The 23622-nt window shown below is 43.8% G+C and overlaps 1 protein-coding gene across 2 annotated transcripts; it reads right to left on the reverse strand.

Annotated features, from left to right (window-relative positions):
• Nucleotides 1–1467: 1467 nt before the first annotated feature.
• On the reverse strand, nucleotides 1468–22295 carry ece2b (endothelin converting enzyme 2b). Of its 2 annotated transcripts, none has more exons than XM_026295769.1 (19): nucleotides 22029–22295; nucleotides 13455–13541; nucleotides 11136–11271; nucleotides 10391–10606; nucleotides 10041–10165; nucleotides 9213–9359; nucleotides 9074–9139; nucleotides 8770–8958; nucleotides 6828–6970; nucleotides 6163–6277; nucleotides 5443–5553; nucleotides 5216–5314; nucleotides 5064–5141; nucleotides 4771–4874; nucleotides 4403–4513; nucleotides 3968–4035; nucleotides 3350–3540; nucleotides 3151–3246; nucleotides 1468–2573 (listed from the first exon to the last, which is right to left on the reverse strand). In XM_026295769.1, exons 1-19 carry the CDS (start codon nucleotides 22059–22061, stop codon nucleotides 2397–2399), a joined length of 2292 nt encoding a protein of 763 aa, XP_026151554.1. In that variant the 5' UTR covers nucleotides 22062–22295; the 3' UTR covers nucleotides 1468–2396. The 2 variants fall into 2 exon arrangements, with proteins under 2 accessions (XP_026151554.1, XP_026151547.1); XM_026295762.1 differs by having other exon boundaries at nucleotides 5443–5556.
• Between the last annotated feature and the right edge of the window lie 1327 nt (nucleotides 22296–23622).

Consider the following 23622-nt stretch of genomic DNA (forward strand, 5'->3'; position numbering starts at 1 on the left):
GCCAACATTTACTTTAGTCCCTTGAACGCCCCGCGCTCGGCTCCCTAAAGCCCTGCGACCGTTTGACCCGATCAGACTGAAGTCAGGACGTGTGATGGAGCGTCAGAGCTCAAACAGCCCATAATTAAGGCAGCTTTCCAAATGCAGCTCCTAACAATGTCTACATGTTATGGCTTTTTTGTTCAACACTACTGCAGGCACTAATGTCACCAACACTGAACAGGCTGGTTACCATGACAACACCAATATACTGGTATAGCTGGTTAAAGAGTTAACATGTACTGAGACCACTGACTAATTTTTCATCACCTACAGGGAAAAATTATGGATCAGAACGTTTTCTATTTCAAATGGTTTTGACAAAAATCAACCATTAAACCTAAAGCTCATTAAAGCTGAAAAAAAATGAATTTCTAATATAATTTTCCTGTTAAACTCCAGAACAGCTGCCACACACCATTAATGTTAAGTTACTCATGCTGCAGACCCATTACATTTATTCTGAGCCACTGACTGTACAAACTTTGGGTACAGTAAAAACCTGAATACTTGATAAAAACATATTTACATATCTCTCAGTTGCAGCCAAAAATATTCAAGAACATGAACATAAACCATCCAAAGCTTAAGGAGTTTTAAAGGGTTTAGTGTAAAATGAAGGGTTAACTTTGTTACAGTAAAGGATTAATTAAAGGGATTCTTCTTAAGAATAACTAATCAGTATCTCTAAAGCATTTACACATAAAGACATATTGTCTTCCTCACAATAAAACTGGAATCAGCTAACCTTGCTGACATCAGATCACTACAATTCAGGCTCAGTGTTCAGCGGACTTGGCTGATACATCTGCAGCTGCTGCCTCACTAAGTGAGCAGGCTGTGGATGATAAAACACGAGCAGGATAATCGGTCTTTCAATCAGTGACTGGGTTTGCCCACAAATGAGCAGAGCAGCTCAGGGCAAAGGTCAACGGAGAGACACGCCCAGCTGTTTTTCCACAGTGATGTGACTACAGCTTAAAACAAAAACAGGATCTATTTAGACCTAGAGAGTTCCCTTGTATTAAGGTCTTAAAGACAGGCAGCTGCAGAAATCCTGCAATGTCTGCGATTTTGCTGATCAAGATCTGAGTCCAAACAGGCAGAATCAGTCCTTTAAACCACAACAAAATTTTGGTTTAAACGTCAACTCTGACATACAGCGACTTCATGTTTGTCTCGACCTTACTGAAACTGACCTGTTGTGTGTTGAGTCAGTTCTAAGGAACTGAGACCTGACCATGGATCTGAGTTAGTACTGGTTTTACTGCTTTGGGTCTGGTGTTTGTATGTCCAACACCTAAGTGGATATGAAGTGTGACTGATGAGATAGCTGAGTTTGTTTTAGGAAAATCAGTTGCCAACAAGATTATGGCTGTTAAACGGAAATGGATTTTGGAATCAGATTCACAGATATTAAAATCAGCGGTGTCTTATCTGTCGCACAGTTGGCTCCAGTGTTTTATTGTTGGTGCAGGAGGTGGAAACAGGATTTTACAATTGTATACACTTTTCTTCAAAATATTTAAACAAATTACTTTAGTTTCTATGAGTTTACATTCATTTTTAGGGCATTATCAGGGCTGACTGATCTCTACCCCTTTAATTCAGGTCTGTCTTTTTTTTGGGGGAAAAAAAAAAGTGTGTAAGGACGTTGGGTTGGGGTAGGTCCAAAAATCGATCCATGTAGCTCACTATCCTTTTGTCCACCTTAAAAGTCACTAAGCAGACTTCCTGTCATTGTTCAGTTTGTATTTCCAACATTGTTCAGATGAAAAATTGGTCAGACAGTCCTGGATCCTGGACTGGGAATACCTGTCCTGGATTAATGGTCGGATAATCCAGACAGAGCGAGTACATAAACACACTGACGCAACTTTTGATGTGACAGTTGGGATGAGGTCATCACAGTGATGTCATCAGAAAGAGACAGTAACAGAGCTCTTTCATACAACACCTACAAATCAAAACCCATGATAACAATAATAATAATAATAATAATAAAGCAGGAATCATCCCATATGGCTTCATCACCATCATCGGTCCTTCATGTCTGTGTGAAGTCCAATGAGTCCTTTAAGTTTCCAGACAGGAAGTCAGTCTGATCGTCACTAATGAACAGATGTATATTAACAGTATGAAACTGAAGAGTTCACCTGCAATGCCCCTAAGACCTGATCGCCTCCTAATGACCTGCAGATAATTAACTCCTCTACTTAAGACACTAACCAGGCTGTTAATTAAGAAACTTACCTGTTAAACTAAATATTTTTTGTAAAATAACAGATGTTTCCTAACTAACAGACTGAACTAACTAACTGCCACGCCCTCCCCAGACCTAGGCCTTTTCAGTCCATCTACCAGACCTCACAGCGCCTCCCGGGGTTCATTGGTGTCCCTGCAGGACAGTTGAAGTGGTGGCTGAAGTCTGGAGAATTTGCAAGCGTGCCAATGACTCTGTATCTGGGGGGGCTGTGGGGGTCTGTCACCAGGCCCTCGTGAGCGCTCTCTGGTGTTCGTACTGAACACCACACCTGAAAAAAAAAAAAAAAAAAAAAAAAAAAACAGGAAGCGGAAATTAAGTTAGAATTGAAAATAAATCTGATGCTGAGAGTTTCACTCAGACTGCTGCTTTAATAAAAATTTATAATTTAATATATCAGGTTTAGTCTTCAAAGGTAATTTTCTTTTCTTTTTCATTGTCCCTGCCCAGATGGTAAAAGGCAGAACTTCAAATAGCATGATATTTGTTCCAGAAAGCTACAAAGAGTAGGTGTCCAGTATTCAGGGGATTAAAGACACTGATCATTTGAGTATAGATAGTTGCCTTTGTTTCAAGTCCTTTATCAGTCCACCTGGTTCAGGAGTTGTACAGAAGAGGAACATAATGACAGTATGTTGCATTTAATAAAAGGCATGACAAAATCACCATGTTGTGGTATGGTTTGTTGTGCTGCTGAGTTTGGTTCCAGCAGGCACATAAGTCACAGTGTCATCAGCATCAATATGATTGAAAGAGCAGAAAGCAATCATTCATTAATAAAATCAGAAGTGGTCCTAGTCTAGATCCCTGTGGGACAACTTCCTTCTGAGAAGGTAACTGTTGCTAACCTGAGCAAATCCCAGGAAAAAGAGCTGGCCATTGGTCAGGTTGAGAGCAGGAAGTTTCTTCTCTTCTCCATTTTTCTGAACCCACGACCGATAGGCCTGAAGGAGAAAAAACAATAAAGTAATGTTTATATGTGTGGAACAACGTGGCAGTCCAGTAGTTTCAGACGGTTCAGTTCATTTTGATGTGATATGTTCATACATGGTATGCAGCCTTCAGCCCTCCGTTGTCAGCGATGTTTTCCCCCAACGTCTGTTTTCCATTGACATGCTCTCCGTTGATGGTGTAGTGGCTGTACTGATCCACCATACACTCTGTCCTCTGACGGAATGCCTCCACAGATGAGTTCTGCCACCACGGCCTCAAGTTACCATCTTTGTCATACTCACGACCTGATGCAGGGAGAGGTGGAGGACATCTCAACGATAAAACAGACAACTTCACCGTCACATGCTTTCATTCATGCTAAAGCTTTTGCTGCACTCCGTGTGATTGTTGCTTCTAATCACTGTTCACATCAGGTTGTTCAGGCCATTTTAGAAGATCAAGAATTTAGCTTTTTATGGCAAACCAAAGGCTGCAGGTATGCATGATGAAAATGCTTTTACCATTTAAGGAAAAATGGAGCATTGTTTCAATGTGGTGTGAAGTTACAAGTATATCCAGTTCTAACTAATGCTGAGGTATGTGTAAACCAAAGATCACTGCTTCACATTTCAAGTGTAATTCAACATCTGGCCCAAATAACCAGCAAGAGAAATCACACATCATGACGTCCAGGGGGCCTGACAGTTGACAGGACCAGAGATCCAGACCCACCTTGATCATCGAAGGCATGAGTGAGCTCGTGACCCATCACTACCCCAATCCCACCAAAATTCAACGCCCTGAAAACACACATAAACATTCAGTATGTACACGACAATGGTTTTCTAAAACCTGAAAAGTCCAGAAACCAATGTCTAACGTCCTGCTACTGTGCTATAGAGGCTGCAGCGCTCAAAGAGATGAGATCATGGAGTCATTAAAACTAAAGGAATCTCCGAAATTTTCCGAAAAGCTGCTTTGAGATCATGATGTACTTTCATCACAATCTCAGCTGTTGTTAAAAGATATGTGTTTACCCAATCAATGCTTTCCTCATTCAGGACATCAGAATTATCACTTCTGTAAAAACTGTCTAAGGTGTAGTAAGTCATCAATTACTGATGGACAGGTGGACACACAGACAGGTAGATAGAGAGGTAAACAGACTTGGGGTGGTCGTGGGCGTAGAAAGGAGCTTGTAGGATCCCTGCAGGGAAGACGATGCCGTTCTTAGTGGGCATGTAGTAGGCATTAACTGTAGGAGGAGTCATACTCCACCTGGAGGAGGACAGGTTACAAGGAGACGAGGAGAGGGAAGGAAACAAGGGGAGGAGGAGTTAATACATGGACCTGCCTCTCCATCAAGAAGTCTCAGATCTATTCACTAAAATTCTGTACGGGTGTTTTCACAGGTGTTTTTTAGTGAACTCTAAAATCAGAGCATCAAATATCAAATGAAGAAACCTCTGTGCAGAGTGTGGAAGAGTCACAGGACCTGGTTGTCTGTGAGTGTTACTGGTGTGTGTCAGTATTACTGGTCTTTGTTGGGAGTCTTTCGCAGCTGGTCGGCCATCACACGGGCAGAGAAGTTGTAGAAGTTCAGCATGTTCTGGAAGAAGCTGTCGTCGGACACCTCATACTGAAACAACACAACAGAGCTGCTGTAACACATGTAACATTGTGTTTACCAGCGGGGGGCAGCAGAGCACCAGCTGCAGACCCAAACACACATCAAATATCACTTTCGACACAACACTCTGCTCTCAAGGACCCATGTTGTCCTACCTGTCTGCAGGTGAACAAGTGAATACTGACAGCTGTCACTCACCCCGTCATAAACGTCGTCCAGCTCTTTGGGGTCCAGGATGAATTCCGGGAATCCGATCATATCATAGATTGCATCTGCCTAATGAGGGACAGGCATAAACAGTTAGGCCAATCAGCATCTTTAACGCTACCCATCTGTCACCCTCTGTGTACCTTGTCTTTTGCAGCTTGTCTCGTCTGCTCGTCCATCCAGTTGAGTCGGTCCAGAGCTTCTTTAAATGCTGAGCGGATTGCGTTGATCATCTCCTCAGCCTGAGAGAGAGAGAGAAGTAAACAGAGAGACAGGTAAGCAGACCTGTATCAGACCAGGGACCACCTGTCCCTGCTACAGGAACCAGTTTCTGATCTTTATTTCTGATGCCGATGGTGCAACGACTCACAATCTCTTTGCTGTGTTTGTCGAAGGTTGCCTTTACAAACAGCGCTCCCAGAGCGAAGCCCAGAGTGTCGTCAGTGTTCCCAATACATGTCTGCCAGCGCGGGGTACAGGACTGCAACAAACTCAACCAGTTACAACCAGCTAGAACCAGTTAAAGCTGAAGCCAGTTACAGCAGGTCAGAACCAGCTAGAGCAGACTAGTAAGAACTTGTTTCCCCATTATCACCAGCACAGAAGTAGTTTTCTGACATCCACCACCATTAGAAGCAGTCAGCTGGCTAGAATCTGTGACAAACCAGTTACAACCAGTTAGTTCCCATTACAGTTAGGTAGAATTAGCTGGAGGTAACAGACAGAAAATGACTAAAAGCTTGAACCAGTCAGAGCTGCATACAGTTACGTAGCTGCATTTTCCAATAGATTCCCATTAGCCCTGGCACAGGTGGAGTCCAGAACCATTAAAAGCAAGTTTGAATCACCTTATCACAAAGAAAGTTACGGCCATTTAATGTGACCTTCAACCAGTTACCTCCAGTTAGTACCAATCCAAGCTAGCTAAGACATTTCAGAACCAGTTGGTGCACCATCTAGATTAGAAGATTACCAACCGCAGTTACTGAAGTATTTATACCTGCTGTAGTAAAAGAAATAATGGTATCAGTAACAACAATGGTCAAAACAGTAGTAGCAGTATTAACAGCAGTATTTGTAGTAGAATTACCTTCTTGGTCCCATACAGACTTTCCAGCAGTTTGTCCTGAGCATTCTCAAAGCGTTGGTCCAAACTGGCCACGCTCTTCTGAACCAGCGTCCACATCATGTAGTTATTCAGCAGACTGAACACAGAGACACAGTAACCTTTACCCATCTTAGCTTAGCATGTTAGCATGCTAACATTAGCTAATTAGCACTCAAGAGTTGAACTGAGGCTGATGGGAATGAAAAGTCAGGACGAGCTGTAACATGAACGTCAGGGAAATCCTGTTTTCATCCTCACTGCTCAGACTCCAGGCTGGTTCAGGCTCAGAGCTGTAAAGTTTGTTAACACAGTCTAGCACTATTTAATATGCTGATTATATTCTCCTTTAACATCAATCAATCAGTCACATATTTCTCATCAGGTTAACAGGTCACTGATTTGTGATGTTTCACGGAATTGTTGGGAACTGTAATATGCTGCAGCCGACAGTCCCACAGGGGTCCGTGCAGACCTCACTGGCCACACGGACACAGCTGTGTCTGCTCCTGATTGTTTATTATTACTGCTGATTTGATCATCTAGGGAATATATGCAGAGGATGCATTTTGTGTTGCCCATATGGTTTTCCAATGACACTTGAATAAGGTCTCTCCAGACTGTATATGAGGACATATAAACCTACAGACCTGCGGTCGGTTCTGTTGATGAGGTCAGACACCTGCTGTAGGTACTCTCTGGCATACAGGACGACAGGTTCAGTGTCGTTCAGCTCCAGAGGAGACAGAGAGGACGACAGGTAGTCCAACCAGTCTACTGCCGGAGCCAGGAGCTAAGGGAGGATATGACAGGTGTCAGGTATTTTCGAAAAACCACAGCAGTTTCACATCGCTCTGAATCTCTAACATCCTGGAAACTGGAAATCTGAGCAATAGTTGAAGAGGTATCTCAGCCTAGACCACATCTGTCTGTCAGCACTAATCCTCAGTGTGCACCACCCGGGGGATGGAGAGATGAAAACCGAATCCCTTGGCTTTGGTCCAGACTAGAAATTACCTGATTTAATTTGTTCTTAAACTCCTTTAATGTGTGATATTACCACCAGGTTTAAAGCTCTGACTTTGTTTTCAAATCATATTTTTACATGTCTCTTCAGGTCCAGTAACCATCAGTCACAAACAGAGGCCACTGATTCACTGATCCACTGGACAAATTACTAATAAATATTATGAAATATTTATCAATTATAAAACCACAGAAGCTGCTCCACAGGCAGATGACTGAGGTTTGTAAAATAATATACAATAATGTGAAAGTGGCACAGCGAGCCAGTGGTGTCGTGTTGTTTGAACCTCAGTGGACCCGGGGCCTTTCTGTGTGGAGTCTGCATGTTGTCGCTGTGTTTGTATGGGTTTTCCACTCCCATAGTCCAAACATATGCAGGTTTGGTTGGTTGGTGACTTTAGAAAATTAGCTGCTGGTCATAGCCCAGCACATTTCTCTGGTGTTTCCGACGTCTGTGCGGATTAATGTGCACTGTCCCATGGAAAAATAAACAAAGAAGAATTCAGGACAAAGAACAACCAGGATTCATCTTTCTGAAGACTCCTCCATGTTCATATCAGCCATGTTTATATAATAACCTGTTATCTAACCCCTCTCAGAGATGCAGGCTCATAGCAACAGCTCATGGCAACTGTCGCTATGGTGACCCCCAGAAGCATCTGCAACACTGAAGGATAGAGAGCTGCAGCAAAGAGAGACCACAATATCAGAGCAACACTAGTGAAGACAACACTGTTTTTCAGTCCATAACTGAGACCCTTAAAAAAACACCACATTATACGTTGATTGAAATCTGCTGCACAGGTGGAGAAAGTAATGATCCAGTTCATTAGCGTGAGGCTGTTAGGACAGAAGGAAGCAGCCTGAAAAAGAGGTCCCAGGAGGAGCGCTACACTGAAATTAATAAACTAAACAGAGAAAATCTATTTTTTTGTTTCAGCCTAATGTTCCAACTGAAAACAAAGCTTTTCCAAAGCTCTACCCAGACTGCGTAGGAGATACAGCACAGTCCAAATCTAGCTTTAAGAAGTCATTGTTCTTTAACTGTTGCTTTTCTCTTATGAAGTTGGGTTTTTAAACAGACTGATTTCATTCTTCCTGTATCTGGTATTTTGAGTCGTATTTCTCCATTATATTTGATCGATCCATCAGACCATTAGTGTCTTTACTGATCCATGAATTTAGTGAATAAAACATCAGAAAATACTGAAAATGACCACATATTTTCCCTGAAGCCCAACTGAACATGTTCAAAAGATTTTTTTCTGATCAACAGTCAGAAAATTGGAAAAATAGCAAACATTAACATCTATGAACCACAGACTGTGTCTTTAACAGTCTTTAAAGTGTTAAAGGGACTACTTCACTCTCCAAATCAAAACAGCTTCATTATACGATGTGCATTCAGTCATGGGTTATAAAAGTGAAGGACCCCTACTGAGCCAGCTGAGAAGAAATGCACAAATGCACAAAAGAAATGCATGGACCACCATATTTCTGCTGTTTGTGATCTTCACCTGCTGAAACACCTGGTCAGTGTGTCAGAGCCCCTTGGTTGGTCCTCACCTGCAGCTCAGCGATGGTGACCTTGTGGTAAATCTTCTCTTCGTCACGGCGTTGGTCCTGTGGGACAGTAATGTTGGCAAGCGCCGTCTCAAAGTCCAGTATCTGTTGCATCTGCAGCTGGGTGGAGCTCCTCTCCCCTCCGAGCAGCATCCCCAGCTCCACCATGTAGTCCAGGTATGCCACCAGCACCTGGGACCAGCAGAGCAGAGGTGGAAACACATCAGTAAAACCAGATCAGCTACAGTCACCAAAGCCACAAATACTCTGAACATAGTTCAGTAAACTTGACTTGAAGAATTCTCACCTTCTCATTGGCTGTCTTGTTGAGGTAATAGTCTCGTGACGGCAGGAAGAGCCCTGATTGGTCCACCTGAGGAGATTGACAGGTGAGTCAAATTTGACCAGATATCACCAGATACAAAAGGCTCCTTTGATATTCTTACCTGGATGACATTGCTGTTGGAGTTTTTGGGATCAGCACTGACTCCGACACTGAAGAAAGGCTGAGCTCTGTAGGGACCAGAAACCACCTTCAGAACCTCCATGAAGTTCTCCTTCTCCCAGGGTCCGGTCATGTTCCAGCCCCCGATCTGGAGAGAGAGTCAACATGTTCATACTCAACTTTCTTCACAGTCTAAACAGCAGTGACAGAAAGCAACAAAGTGAAAAAAAAAAAAAAAAAACAAGCTCCAGCTTTTGACATGTCAGGATTTTTGCTTTTAATTCAATTATTTTTTAATGATTTTGATGTTTGGACTGTTGGTGGGACAAAAACACTGCCTTCCATCATCTGTTATCAGGATTTTTACAAAGCAGACAGTTGAGAAATTGTGAAAATATGCAGACTGATATACCGTACCATATACAGCATGAATAATAAGATAATATAACATCAGTCCCTGTTCCATTTTTCTGTATTTAGTATATGTGGTTTTTATTTCAACTACATGTTTCTGATTGTAGTAATGCAGGATTTATATTTATAATGGAGTACTTTAACTGCTAACACTGTTCCTTTACTAAATGATCTTTAACATGTGCTAGACCTGTTTGCTGACGATACCCTGTTTCTTATTTTAGAGTAGTAATTCACTTTTCATCCATAACTCCAGTTCACCTATGATTCGTTTGCTCATATTCGCCTCCCTAAACCTTATTCCAAAACAGGAAATCTCCATATTCCATAAAGGGTTTGTCTTCTGAAAAGCAGAAAGGAGATCAAGAGATGTCAGAACCAGACTAAATATCTGCAGGGCCATCTGAGTGGTTACCTTGGCAATGAGGTCTATGAGAGGCTGGGCCCCCAACTCCTCGATCCTCTGGGTGTTGAGACAGGACAGGTAGTAGGACTGAGTCTTCCTCTCCGCCTCGCTGCTGCTGTTAAAAGTCCCATTCTCTACAAAATAAAGTACACACACAATCAGAGACTAAAAATACTGCTTAATAAACTGCTTGATACTACTGTTCACACCTGCTGGACGATTATTTTGAAAATCAATTTTTTTTTTAAATCAACTGCTTTATGGCCACAGAATGTTTACAGAAAACAAACAGGGATAGGGGGACTGGTCAGAACTGGCAGAACTGGGATTTGTTAGTGTTGTCAGTCTGTCTGTCTCACCCAGCAGGTGTTTGAGCAGAGCCTGGTTCTGCTCCCAGATGCTGTTGAAGGTGGACCAGCGCGACCTTCCATCAGGCAGTGGGTTCTTCCTCATCCAGCCTCCACATGCGAACTGGTAGAAGTCCTGGCACGGGTCAGCGCTACGGTCCATTGCCTCCACCATCTGACTGGCGACCGTGATGCATGCCTCTGACAAGCACAGGCCACGTCCACTGTCTGTACAGCATCATGGGAGAGAAAAAACAATAAACAAGTGAGGGTGAAGGGGAGAGGTCAAAAGTGAAGCTGTGGGAGGTTCTATAATAAACTTTTAGGGCATAAAAGAAGCAAAAGGTGGTGGTAGAAAAAGAGAGGAGGAGGCAAAGTGGAAGGAAAGACAGGGAGGGATGGGTAGAAAAAAAAGAAAGAATAGGACAAATGGAAGGAAGGGAAGGGCTGAGAAGGAAAGGAGGAGGTAGACAAGGAAGGGGAGAGGTGAAGAAGGTTAAAGAGGGAAGGACAGAAGGGCAGGAAAGGAAAGGTGGCGGCAGAGAAGAAGAGAAGGAAACAATGGCGTACAGAAGGAAAGGAGGAGGTAGAATGGAAAAGGAGTGTATGGAAAAAAAAAATCAAATCAAAGAAAGAAGAGAAGGATGGGGGGAGCAAAGGAAGTTGTAAAAGGGAAAGAAGGAGGGGAGAAGAGAGGAAAGGGAGGATGTATAGAAGGAGGAGTTGTAGAAGGTTAAAGGAGGCAGGTGTGTGCTACCTGAGCTAAGTCCCAGTCCCAGGACCAGCAGACAGACAAACAGAGCCAGCAGAGCAGCCAGGAGCAGGACTGACAGCACCACCTCCAGTTGAGTCCTCCTTCCCAGAATGTCCACACCTCCCTTCCTGAAGCCCACCTGAGACACACAGACCCCAAACCATTGAATCCCATTTTAGAGATGGATGCAATAAAACACTCCCCCATTGAAATGTGTTTTGATCAGCTGCCAACCTCAAGAAGAAGGTCTTGTACAATGTGGACCCACCTGGACGAGCTCCATCCCTGCAGTGCTTTAGTTTCTATATCTGTTCAGTGCGCGCTGGACTCGACTGGAAATGGCTGCCATTGCAACGGTCACAGTAGGATAGTTCCTGTTAGGCCAATTTATGCTTTGATCCCATGAGGTAAATGTTGTAATCTGCCCCAGTCTTCAGGAACTCAACTGAACTGGGCTCAGTATGTACAGAGTATTTATTTCCCATCATGTTTTTTTATGTTGACACAAGTATGACAAAGGTCCTCCAGTAAAACAGAGTACATGTGTGAAAATGAGAGGGATTCAAGTAGAACGGTGAGGTTACAGGGAGTAGAGGTGAAGAAGGTGGAGGATTTTAAGTACCTAGGGTCAACAGTCCAGAGCAACGGAGGGTGTGGAAAAGAAGTGAAGAGACGTGTGCAAGCAGGTTGGAACGGGTGGAGGAAAGTGTCAGGTGTGATGTGTGATAAAAGAGTGTCAGCAAGAATGAAAGGAAAGGTGGACAAGACAGTGGTGAGACCAGCAATGTTGTCTCGTTTAGAGACAGTGGTACTGAGACAAAGACAGGAGGCAGAGCTGGAGGTGGCAGAGCTGAAGATGTTGAGGTTCTCTCTGGGAGTGACGAGGATGGATAGGATCAGGAATGAGGACATCAGAGGGACAGCTCATGTTAGATGTTTTGGAGAAAAAGCCAGGGAAGCCAGATTGAGATGGTTTGGACATGTTCAGAGGAGGGACAGTGAATACATTGGTAAAAGGATGCTGAGGTTAGAGCTGCCAGGAAGGAGGCCTAGAGGAAGACCAAAGAGGAGGTTCATGGATGTAGTGGAGGAGGACATGAGGATAGTTGGTGTGGGTGAGGATACAGAGGATAGGGTTAAATGGAGGCAGATGATTCGCTGTGGAGACCCCTGAAGGGAGCAGCTGAAATGAAAAGAAGATGACAAAGGTCCCCAAGTCCTTCTCTATTGCACGTGTGGAATACTCATGCACATACACCCTGTTTGAAGCATGAACAGAAATGAACCGGACTTCAGGACCCTGCTCTTGTCTCTGTAAGATGCTGACAACATTCAGAGAGCAGAGGTGAAAACAGTGGAAAGCCCCTCCTCCTCCAGAGAACAGACATGTCTTGAATAATGCATTTGGCCAACTCCTGACCCACTGCTGGAAGTGTCTTTGTGGGTGGTGGACCCACACAGAGTTCTGACCTTCTTTGTACTATCAGTTTAACCCCCCCGTAGGTCGGTCTTCAGGAGGGGGCCTCTGACTCTGTCCTGAGTTTTAAAACCACTAGGAATCCAGGACCCATCGACCATGGAAGGTTTATGCAGATTTCCTGATGACACGACTGAAGTTAGACTTTATGCTTATAAATCTCAAAACTTCAGCTCTGTCATGTCTGTTCTGTAAACTGTGCTTGCACCTTTTCTGTCCGACAAGAAATTTGTCATACAGATCCTAACAGTACTGGTACATGCTTTTTCTGACATAGCTTGACGTCTTTGTGCTCTCAGTTCCAACAGGTGGTGTTCAGGCGTTGTCCTGAGTTCCAGACAACTTCAACCCTAAATTTCCAACCATCTACATGGAGAAGTGTGACAGAGCATCTATGGACATCAGTGGTCAGTCATCAGTCCAGCAGCGTGTGATGTTCTATATTTGACTGTTCCGCTTATCCTCCTGTTTCGTTAGCACCAAATATCCAGCTGCTGCCTGCTAGGACATTTAGCTTCATTAGTCATGAAACACTGAACTGAGCGCAGCAGTACACCTGCCTCAGGCTGCTAGGAGGTCAGTCCTGTTGCTGTGACAAGAAACAGACTGAATATCAGGCAACGTGTATTCCTGTCCTTTTCTTTTTCCCTTTGAAAAACAAACCGAATCATACCCAGAGTCCACCCTTACTGCTCTGTTCCTCTTTCACAAACTCAATTCTGTTTTTATTTCTGTACAAACCTTTTGCTACTGCCTCTGTCAGCCTGTCAGAATGAGAGAGAGTGAGTGAGTGTGAGTGAGTGTGTGTGTGTGGGTGTGTGTGTGTGTGTGCTGCGTTCACTTACTTCCAATCTGTCAGAAGATGAGGCTACGTCAGCTGGAGCGTCCGAAACTTCCTCCTCCTCCAATGTAGCTCGTTTATAGCTGGACATCTACAGAGACAGACAGGCAGACAGACGGTCAGTAACGTCCTCACAAACACAGATAAACATCTGCAGAAGTCTGCCGTATCACACCAACAAGGATAAACTGATGAGAGATGGCTGGAACAGGCACAAATTAAGCCTCATGTTGTCTGTTCTGATGACTGAATGAACTAGTGCTGGTGATAGCTGAGTTTCAGAACCACTGACAAACCCTGTTCTCCGCTTCGTCAGTTGGTTTGGACCATGGCCAATTCACTGGTTCTGTCACAAGCTGCTGATTTGACTTGTGATGAAGTCAAATATACAAACTACTGCCTGGATGCAAAAGATGCAAAATAGACATAAAGATGCAAAACAGCTACAGCGACATGACTTGTGTCAGGTGTCTGAGTCCAGGTGCCTTGTTCCTGCAGAGGTCTCAGGGGCCTTTTATGTCTGTGTCCAGGGGCCCATTGTCTCTTGAGTCCTCAGTCAGACTGAACCCTGGACAAGCTAATGCATTTGTTAACCTGTGCACTTTACTCATTGTTGTTTCTATTGATTGTTGCACTTCTTTGCATTAAATATTCATGCTGTCTTTACTCCAAGTGGTCCTCTGAGACAACTCCATAAAGAATCTGCACAGACACTTTAACAAAAGCCTACAAACCACCAGCTCAGCCTTATACTTCCCTTTGATTGGCTATTGAACACCACAGGAAACAGTACTGTCAGAATAAGATAACAACTCACACGTAGAAATCCAAACACTTAAGAACTAAATTAAATATGTTTTAGAAGTTGAGTGTTTACACTTAGAAATTATTTGGCTTCCTCATTGTCCCATCAGGCTCATGACATATTTACTTTTTCCACTGCGTACTTGTAAAGAACTGTAATACTAGCACCATTGTTTACATACTTGGCTGTTTACTTTGGTTACTGTTGATACTGAACAGATCTAGTCAGAGATGTATTAGCCAACAACAGTAGACCAGTGAGGAAAAACCACATCTGTGTACATTTAGGACAACAGTCGATAAATACGCTACTGAGAATTCTGCCTCATCGTTTATCTAAAGGCAAATCTTTGGGTTTTATTGTTTTCCATCTGTCTGTACTCAGTAACTGATTGTGTAAATGGACTTTTAATTAGGGAACAAAAGCTTTTTCTCAGGAGAAACTTGAATTTCTCCTCATGTTGTATGAGCCAAGATCTGTGTTCCTGATCATAAGTCATGTACCATTTATCATGTTCTGTTCATATTACAGCCACTTTATGTTCTGTATGTGTTTATTATGGTTAATCATCACAGTTCTGTCACCGGGACATACCGTGTGCAGTGGAGGGTTTGGCAGAAATAAAAACCAAACTTCACTGAGTTTCTGAGGGAGCTGCTGCTGATGTGAGTCGTGGCAGAGACTGAAGAATCGGCTGCAGCTCAGCGTGAGGAGATATTTCACTGTGACCAAATAAATCTCCACTTCCTCTGTTTACAACCAGCTCCTCCTCTCTCTCTGCCTGTGTCTCTCTGCCCCCCTCCCTCACTCATTGTTAGGCAGAAATATAAACAGTGCAGTGCTCCACCCTGCAGGGATACAGACTCACTGGTCTTGGATCAGCTGCAGAAACCAGTCATATAAACTAAACCAGCTGCAGAGTCCACATTGTTCCCCCACAACGCCACCTCCTACGCTGCATTTGGTCACCGTGGAAACCACTGCAGCGCACAGCAGTGCAGACGCTGCTGCAGCTGATACCATGTAGCACTTTTGCTCTGCTAGAGGAGGACGTCTGCAGGGCTGTGATCCCAGCACTGAGATCGTTCAGCTGCACCAAACGGAGTCCCCCATCCACATCATGCACTGCACTGCTGCTCCACTGCTACTTTAAAAACTCTCCAACATCCTGAAACACAGAAGAAAATGTCTCACCTCTCAGGACTTCAGAGGCTTTTCAGTTTTTTTTGTAGGAGGCAGTTAAAGCTCTGGAGGTCAGAAAACAGTGGTGACAAGAGTTTGGAAAGAAACATTTCCTGTTTCAACAAGACACTCAAGACTTTAGTCAAAACCACCAAACTCAAGTCTGAGACAGGTCAAAACACCCACAGGCTCAAGTCAAAACAGCCTTGGGACAGGACTAAGGCCAGACCAGTCCATGCACACCAGTCCTGTATACAAAACCAGGTCCACAGAAACACAGCTTTCGCAGTTTAATGTGGAAGGCCTTAACTGGCCTATTTAGAACCCCTGTCCTTAACCCCATCCAGACTGGACTACATCAACACTGGACCTCAGATAGCTCCTGGTCTGAAAGAGCAGCAGGTTCAGGAGGGTGGAGGTGTCTTCCTGACCGCCCCCGAGTCTGAGAGTCTCAGTGTCCTGCAGGAAGCTGAAGGTTTCCAACTGTTTCCTTCCGCAACACCCTCATTGAAACCTGTCTCCTTCTCTCTGGGTCTCACTCGTGTTGGTGTCTCTCGCCCAGCTCTGTTCACTTTAATTGATGACGCACACAGAGGGGGAGTTAGGGGGTGTTGCTAGGAGACAGGAGTGTGTGTTATATCTCTCAGTGGAAGCTGATGTCACTGTGTGTGTGTGTGTGTGTGTGTGTGTGTGTGTGTGTGTGTGTGTGTGTGTGTGTGTGTGTAATTAGATAATGTGTATGAATCATCTCCATTCAGCTCTAACTTCACTGCAGCTTATATAACATCTGTCTGTCTGTCCTGCCTGTAAAACCTGCTCTTTTGTCCCCTCACAGCCTCCAGAGCCCCAGCACCATTGAAAAACCACAAAACATTCAGTAAATCATTAGGTTCATCGCTGCAGCCTCAATGTGGTTAGCCTAGCTTAGCACAAAGGGTGGAAGCAAGGTGAACTGTTAGCCTAGCTTAACAGAAAGGCAAACTTTTAGCCTAGCTTAGCACAAAGGCCAGAAACGAGGCAAATTGTTAGCCTAGCTTAGCACAAAGGCTGGAAACAAGGTGAACCGTGAGCCTAGCTTAGCACAAAGGCTGGAACCAAGGTGAACCGTGAGCCTAGCTTAGCACAAAGGCCAGAAACAAGGTGAACTGTGAGCCTAGCTTATCACAAAGCCTGGAAAGAAGGTGAGTTGTTAGCCTAGCTTAGCAGAAAGGTTGGAAGCAAGGCTAACTGTTAGCCTAGCTTAGCACAAATGCTGGAAGTTTCTTCACAAACTGCTGCTACAATCACATTTGTATCTGTACAGCAGTCAGAGAAACAAACAATGTAACAACACTACCAGTCAAAAGTTTGGACACACATTCCCATTGATCTGAATGTTTTCTTTTCTGAAAACACATTTCCTAGTTATTAAACTGTGGACTAAGGATTTATTTTCCTCTGCAAATGCACCTAAAATTATCCATCTATATTTTTATACATACATGTGCAAAACAGGTGGGCAGAAAGAATAAAAACCCACCAATAACAGGACGATCACTCTGCAGAGCTTAAAAGGTGAATGTTCTCCTACACAGACTTCACTGATCAGTCTGAGCTCAGAAACAGATTCCCCTGCTTCGTTTGTCAACATCAGCCGGAGATCTGCACGTTAGCTAGTGTTAGTCGATAGCATCAGACTGTTGGAGACATTAGCTAAGATCCTGGGTCACCACCGTCCTGCAACCTGCAAACTAAATATTCACTGCGCAGCATGTGAACACATCTACATGGCTTTTAAACTTCAAAGAATCTTTTTGTGAAAGAGCTAAAAACTTAATTTCAGCATAACAATTATCTGATCTCTGGCTTTAAAGGAAATGACCACCATGAGAAGGAATCTGTGAAGTTTTTTAGCTGAAGCACAAAAATGAAAGCTGTTTCTGTTTGCAGCCAGTGTCCCATCACATGCACTAACCTGAGGTTTAAATCTGCTTCCTTTCTCCTCAAAACATTTACGGTCATTTTCTTCCACCTTTGAATCCAACATTGTTTACACCTATGTGTTCACTAACATGTGGCCTGCAGGACAGCAGGTCAGCAGGAGCGTCACTACTTGTGCATGAGACAAACCAACAGAACAGAAGTGTGGAAATGTGTGTGTGTGAAAATGCGTCACTGTCACCATCAGACTTATACAACAGAAAAGGTCAGACTGACTGTGATAAAAGCTCAGACCGAGGCGTGAGGACACTGTGTCACTGAGCATGTGCAGACAAACATCCCACTGCAGCAGCTGCTGCACATTTATGACTTCAGCCCACGCTGAGCCAGGCAGGCAGGACTCTGTGTACACATGTGGACCTTCAGCATCAATAAATCCTGGCCCCCACACAATAACATTTCACCCTGTTTACAGGCAGCAGCAGAGCTCAGAAAGCCAGGGTCCAGTTCACGATCAGAAGGTAAAGAGAAGATGTGGTGAACACTTCCTGAGGCTGCACAGGATGTGCAGCTTGTACAGTTGTACTGTTTTAGGTTTGGTGAATGCTAACCAGGAGCAGCCACTATTGTACTGAAACCATGGGAACAGACAACAACTGGGTTTACTGAAGAAAACATCTTCTGAACCACAATCTAATCGCAGAATGACATATTTTCATTTTATGGTGCGTTGACACTATACAAAGAAAACTGAACTGTTTCTAATGAAATTAGTGGACATTTTTCCTTATTAGGTCCCCCTGTCGTCTTTTGAATAGGACCAGCCTTTACAGGTGGATCCAGTGATATGTCTGTTACAGAACTTACAGACGAGCAGGTGGGCAGGTAAACAGGCCCAGGGGAGCCAGCAGGTTCAGGAGCACAATACAGAAAAACCAAGAGTCCACAGTGAACATCAAGTCTGGCACAGTCCACCAGGTAACAGGGGGACAGGCATGTTAAACACAGGGAAGTGATGAGGAAACCTGGAACAGGTGTGTGAGGGGGCGGGAACAGTCAGGTGACAAGAAATGGAGGGAGAGCCCGGTGACCTCTTGTGGCTGGAAGGAGAAAAGTAAAACTAGATGGTCCAGAAGAGGAAGTGAGAATGTGGACAAGGCTGCGTCCACATCCCAGAACACCCTGCTGTTCCCATCAAATCTGCTACTTGATCCATGTTTGTCAGGGACATGTATCAGGCTCCGGTGTGAACACCCTGAGCTCCTAAACTGCCACCATGCACAGACTGAACTGAAATGTGAAGGACAAAAACGTTGTTCCTCCAAAGCTGCTGGGTTCCCATATGTTCCTTCCAGTTTGGCTCCATCAGAAGCTTCTCCATAAATGTCCAACCTATGTAAAGCATCCTGGTCTCTCCACTGCTCCCCTCCTACATGTTGATGTTTCCCACCCTGAATGATGATGACAGGCGATATGTGCAGAGGAGGGAGACATTAAAACAACCACAAAGGATTCTGATCCGACCGGCGCTCGCACACTCACACATCGGATAGGAATCGGATCTAACACCACATATGCAGGTGGACCAGATCTGATCTGAGAACATCTGGTTTGGTCTGTTCACACTGTGGGAACATCAGGACTGAGTCATTGCTGCCTCAAAATTGACCCTCCTCCATCAGCACCTGCAAGTCATCACCATGGCAATGGCTCACCTCCCATCTCCGTGACTTCTGACCTCAAACACAACCCCCCTGAGAGCCCCACCTCCACAGGCCACTCATTGAAGCAACAGAGACCAGTTGGAGCTTTACATCCTGATGGTTAACAGAAACATATTAAATACAGCTGCTCTTTCTGTGATTTTACAATAAACTGATTTTTTTTTAGCTCTGGACAAAAACAAATATTTGAAACATGAGAAACTGTGACTGAGATTTTACAAATGATGAGTTGAATCAGTTGATTGATAATTATGGATTGTTACCAAACTTCACATCATGGAGATGAAAAATAAATACAATGAAGATAAAGAAGAAAAGAAAGAAACATTCTGTGGTTCTGAAACGATGAGGATGAGGAGGATGATAAAAACCAAAAATAGGATGAAAATACAGATAATAAAGTTGATGTTTACAGTTTTAAATGACAACAACCATGAGGATGATGAAGATGAGGAAAACAGACTAAGTTGAAAAGGATCAGGAAGGGAAACAACACAATGCTTCAGCTCATGATCATGATGAAGATGAAGGTACAAAGATCATGTGACACAGAAGCGTTGTAGCAAAGGTCACTGAGGGCGTCTGGGATTGTTTTATTGCTCAGATGGAAACTGAGTGTCAGGAAGCTGTAAACCTGTAAACACACACACACACACAAACACACAAACACACACACAAACACACACAAACACACACACACAAACAGCCTCTGTTTGTTCTTAAAGGATCAGTCCTGTGTTTTTCTCTGTTATTTTGCACGACTCACATCCAGAGACTGAAAGCAAAGAGAAAAAAGTGAGGAAGAACCATGTGAGCCAGGTCAGCAGTGTGGCTCCCTGCTGTGTATTTAATAGATTTTGGACAACAATGGAGGTCTATGGCACAGACTGATAAGCTCAACCAGGTTCTGGATTCACACACATTACATTGAGGACACCAAATTCATTGGTGCCAATGGAGCATGTCATTAACAGTGATGGAAGACTGAATGTAGACGTGTAAATTAATGAGGTCTTCTCATTATTTGGGCCAGATGTTTCTCAGAATAAATTTCCAGAAGGTTTTTATGCCCATGAGCTGGTCTCATCAGGCCGTGAGCAGAAACCTGGACCGGCCTTATGGAGCTGGTCTGTGGCATTTAGTGCCCAAACAAACAGGCAGCATTTGTCTGGAAGGAAATTCGTCATCAGGACTGAGCCGCCGCCTTTGTCCCTGGCTGCAGACACATTAGCAGACGTGCAGCGTTCACACTCAACCCAGTGAGAAACTGTGCGTGCACAATGTGTGTTCGCCTCACTTAATGTGAAATTAAAGGGTCAGTCTGTGATTTTTAACCTGGTACAAAAGGAGGGTTTCTCTGCCATCATCAGTACATCTGATAGTTATTGATTCTTCCATCTATGAACGTTCACTTGTCCTGCACCACAGCTCAGAGGGAATTGCTGTTCGTTCTGCTGCACTGCATCCATCTGAAGATATCTAATTTGACTCTGCAACAGTGCTAACCACCAAGCCACCGTGCTGCCCCTTGACTCTAAGTCTTCACAGTAAACACAAGCTGAACTGAAACCATGAAGTGGTTCCAGTTCTTCAGTTGAAGTTTTGCTGCTTTTTTTTGAATGATTGTAATAATGTTGAGGGAATTGTTTCAGACTAAGATGTTAACCCTTTCAAAGCCTGTGTTCTCTGCAGCTCTGCTTCAGTCCATCCCGGATACTGACCCAGAACTGGTCCAGAGTCCAAAGTGTTCTCCAAACCAAAGCTTCTCCTACAAGCCTGATTTTCTTTATTCTGCCAAAAAACAACCAAACTTCCATCTGTCCCACGTCTGTGTCTCTGTGACCCTGGTTCAGCTTCTCTGCTGCTTTTTTGGACTTTTAGGTTGTAAATGGAGAGTCAGCATTCAGCAGAGACCAGGCTGATGGTAGAACCAGAGGAGAAGGTGCAGGTTTATGTTGGAGCTTGTGTAGAAACCTTTCTGTTGTGCTGTCAAGGCTGAAGCTTTAGTCTGAGTGGGATTATAATAATGATAATCAAATAATTCAGACTAATCGAACAGACAAACGGGTCAAATTTACTCCCATTTCCACTGTAGCAGTTTTTTTGGAAACAGGATTTTTGTCAGAGATTCAGTTCATCACAGATCTGATCTAACAGTGCTGCAGTTTTACTTCAAACAGCAAGTACTACAGTACACAGTGGTATCCAAACTAAGGGGCAGGGCCCTACAGGAGGTCAGGAGACAATCTGACCTTAAGTCTTTGAAAAGCATCGTTTTACGTCTACAAGCTGAAACATGAAGACAATGAAAGTGAAGATCTGAGAAAATCTAAACAGGACCTGAGCGGTTCCTCACCACATTGTTTCGCGTTAGTGTGACTGAGTTTAAGTAGAGAGGCCGATTTGAGTTGGAATCAGGAGAAGAAGCTGATTTTCATCTTCTCAGAGAATAAAATTTTGGCAGAGACAGAGTCTTCGTTTCGTCTGCTGTGATGAATAAATGATGAGGTCGTGGTGTCCTGTCAGGCAACACGTTTCTTCTCCACAGGATCAATAACGTGAAGAACAGGCTTTTATTCTGTGGACAGGAAGGCTCTTCTTCTGTGGTTCTGAAACTGCAGAGACATCTGTTTCAGGCCTGTGACGCGCAGCCTCCGTGTTAAACGGCCTGCACTGCTATCGATCAGGTAACTGATCAGTGACGTCATCAGGAGGTGAACCCTGGCGTCAGGCTTTTAAACATCAAACACACCTTCATACAACCAAACACACGCGCACGGAGCTGTGCGCTTTCCCACCTTTCAGCCACAGCCGCCTGTCAATCAATCACAGTGATTAACAAGTTATCAGCATCCGCGAGTGCCCGCAGACGGAGCAGACCCGGACCCGGTGGCCCCGGGGCACGCGGCCCTGCGCGTGCTTGTGGTGGGTATGTGCGTGTACTCACGGTGTTCCGGAGGTCCTGCAGCGCTACGCTCATCCTGGAGCTCCGTCCCCGAAAACAGAGCGCTACCGACGGCCGCTCCGCCGGCCCATCCTCCCCGGTTCCGCCTGTCTGTCCCTCTGTCCGCTCCTCTGTGACTGACTGACTGGTTGACTGACTGACTGGCTGACTGGCTGACTGTCCTCCTGGTTTAGTCCGTCCAGCAGCAGCAGGAGAATCGGGACGTTTCTCTCCGTGTCTCCTCAGACCCCGCCCAACATCCAACCAACCTCTTCCTTTCACAAACAAACACACCCCGAGACACAGAGGACTGACGTCACCAGCACGGCGTTACGTCACCTCCTCCAGCTCCTCCATCCATCTCATCTATCAGTCGATAAATGCATCTATCCACGTGGCGATCGATCAGTGAGTCCGTCCATCCAAATGGGCAGAAAGTAAAATACATTGATTTGTACTTCAGTACTCTGGGGTCCTCTCAGTACAGCAGTACTACCGGGGTATTCAAGGTACGAGTTGATGGCAGGTCTTTGTTGTGCTGATTTTCTCAGCTGAAAGTTTTTGGTGCAGTGGTTCAACCAAAATCAAGTGAAACACTGGACGGAACAGTTCAGTGAGGTTTACCGCACAGCATTGTGGGATTGTTTCCTGTTACCTGGCGCAGGTGGAGCAGTTTGAAATCTGTTCGTGAACACAGGTCACAGCGAACTGGTTCCACTGGTTCCACGGGGATCAGGTATAAAATACTCCTTTTTCACAGGAAACTGTAAATCTGGACACTCACTAACTGCAGTCACTCTACTACTGTACCGAAGTACAACTCTCAGTATTGTACTTTCTGCGGATTCAGTTATGAATATATAACAAACTAGTATCACGTGATCAAGGATTATTGTAGTATAAGTACAACAGCTGCCCAACATTAATTAATGTTACATATCAATAATGGGCCGTTCTGCCCAATGAGTACTTTTACTTTTAGTACTTTTAGTATATTTTGATGCCTTCTTTACTTTCTCAAAATATTTGTGCAGTGTATCATTACACTATTTATTTTCAAAATAGTTGCTATTTTTTAATCAATATTTTTCAAAAGTGTCACTAATGATTTTTAAAACAGTATTTGAATGTAATATTTATTTTTTAATGCTAATGTTTAACAATATTTAAAAAATGAAAACAATTTTAATATGAATTATTTTAATGTTGTAGAGTTTCCTCCTGTTCTTGTTCAAATTATTTTGTTCCTTATATACCTTCCTGTTGTTTCTGTGAGGACAAACCATCTCGTCCTGAAAGTCTGTGCTGTGTGCAGTGTTGGCCAACAGCTCCACCTGCTGCCATTGCATGCACAGTACAGCCTCCTCAGCAAAAACTATACAGTGCCAATAAAATGATCAATATCGATCGATCGATCAAATCTCTGGATTCATATGTTTTTCCTACATGTTCAAATTTCAGATTTACTAATATTTTATGGTAGTTTTTGTTTATTGTACTAATATTTTTAGCCTAGAAATATTTTTAAATATTTCATGAGGACTTTAAATAGTGTAATTAATATTTTCTAGATTTTTTATATTTTTTCAAATATTTA

This window comes from Mastacembelus armatus, chromosome 13 (assembly GCF_900324485.2).
Source record: "Mastacembelus armatus chromosome 13, fMasArm1.2, whole genome shotgun sequence".
Lineage (NCBI taxonomy): Eukaryota > Metazoa > Chordata > Actinopteri > Synbranchiformes > Mastacembelidae > Mastacembelus > Mastacembelus armatus.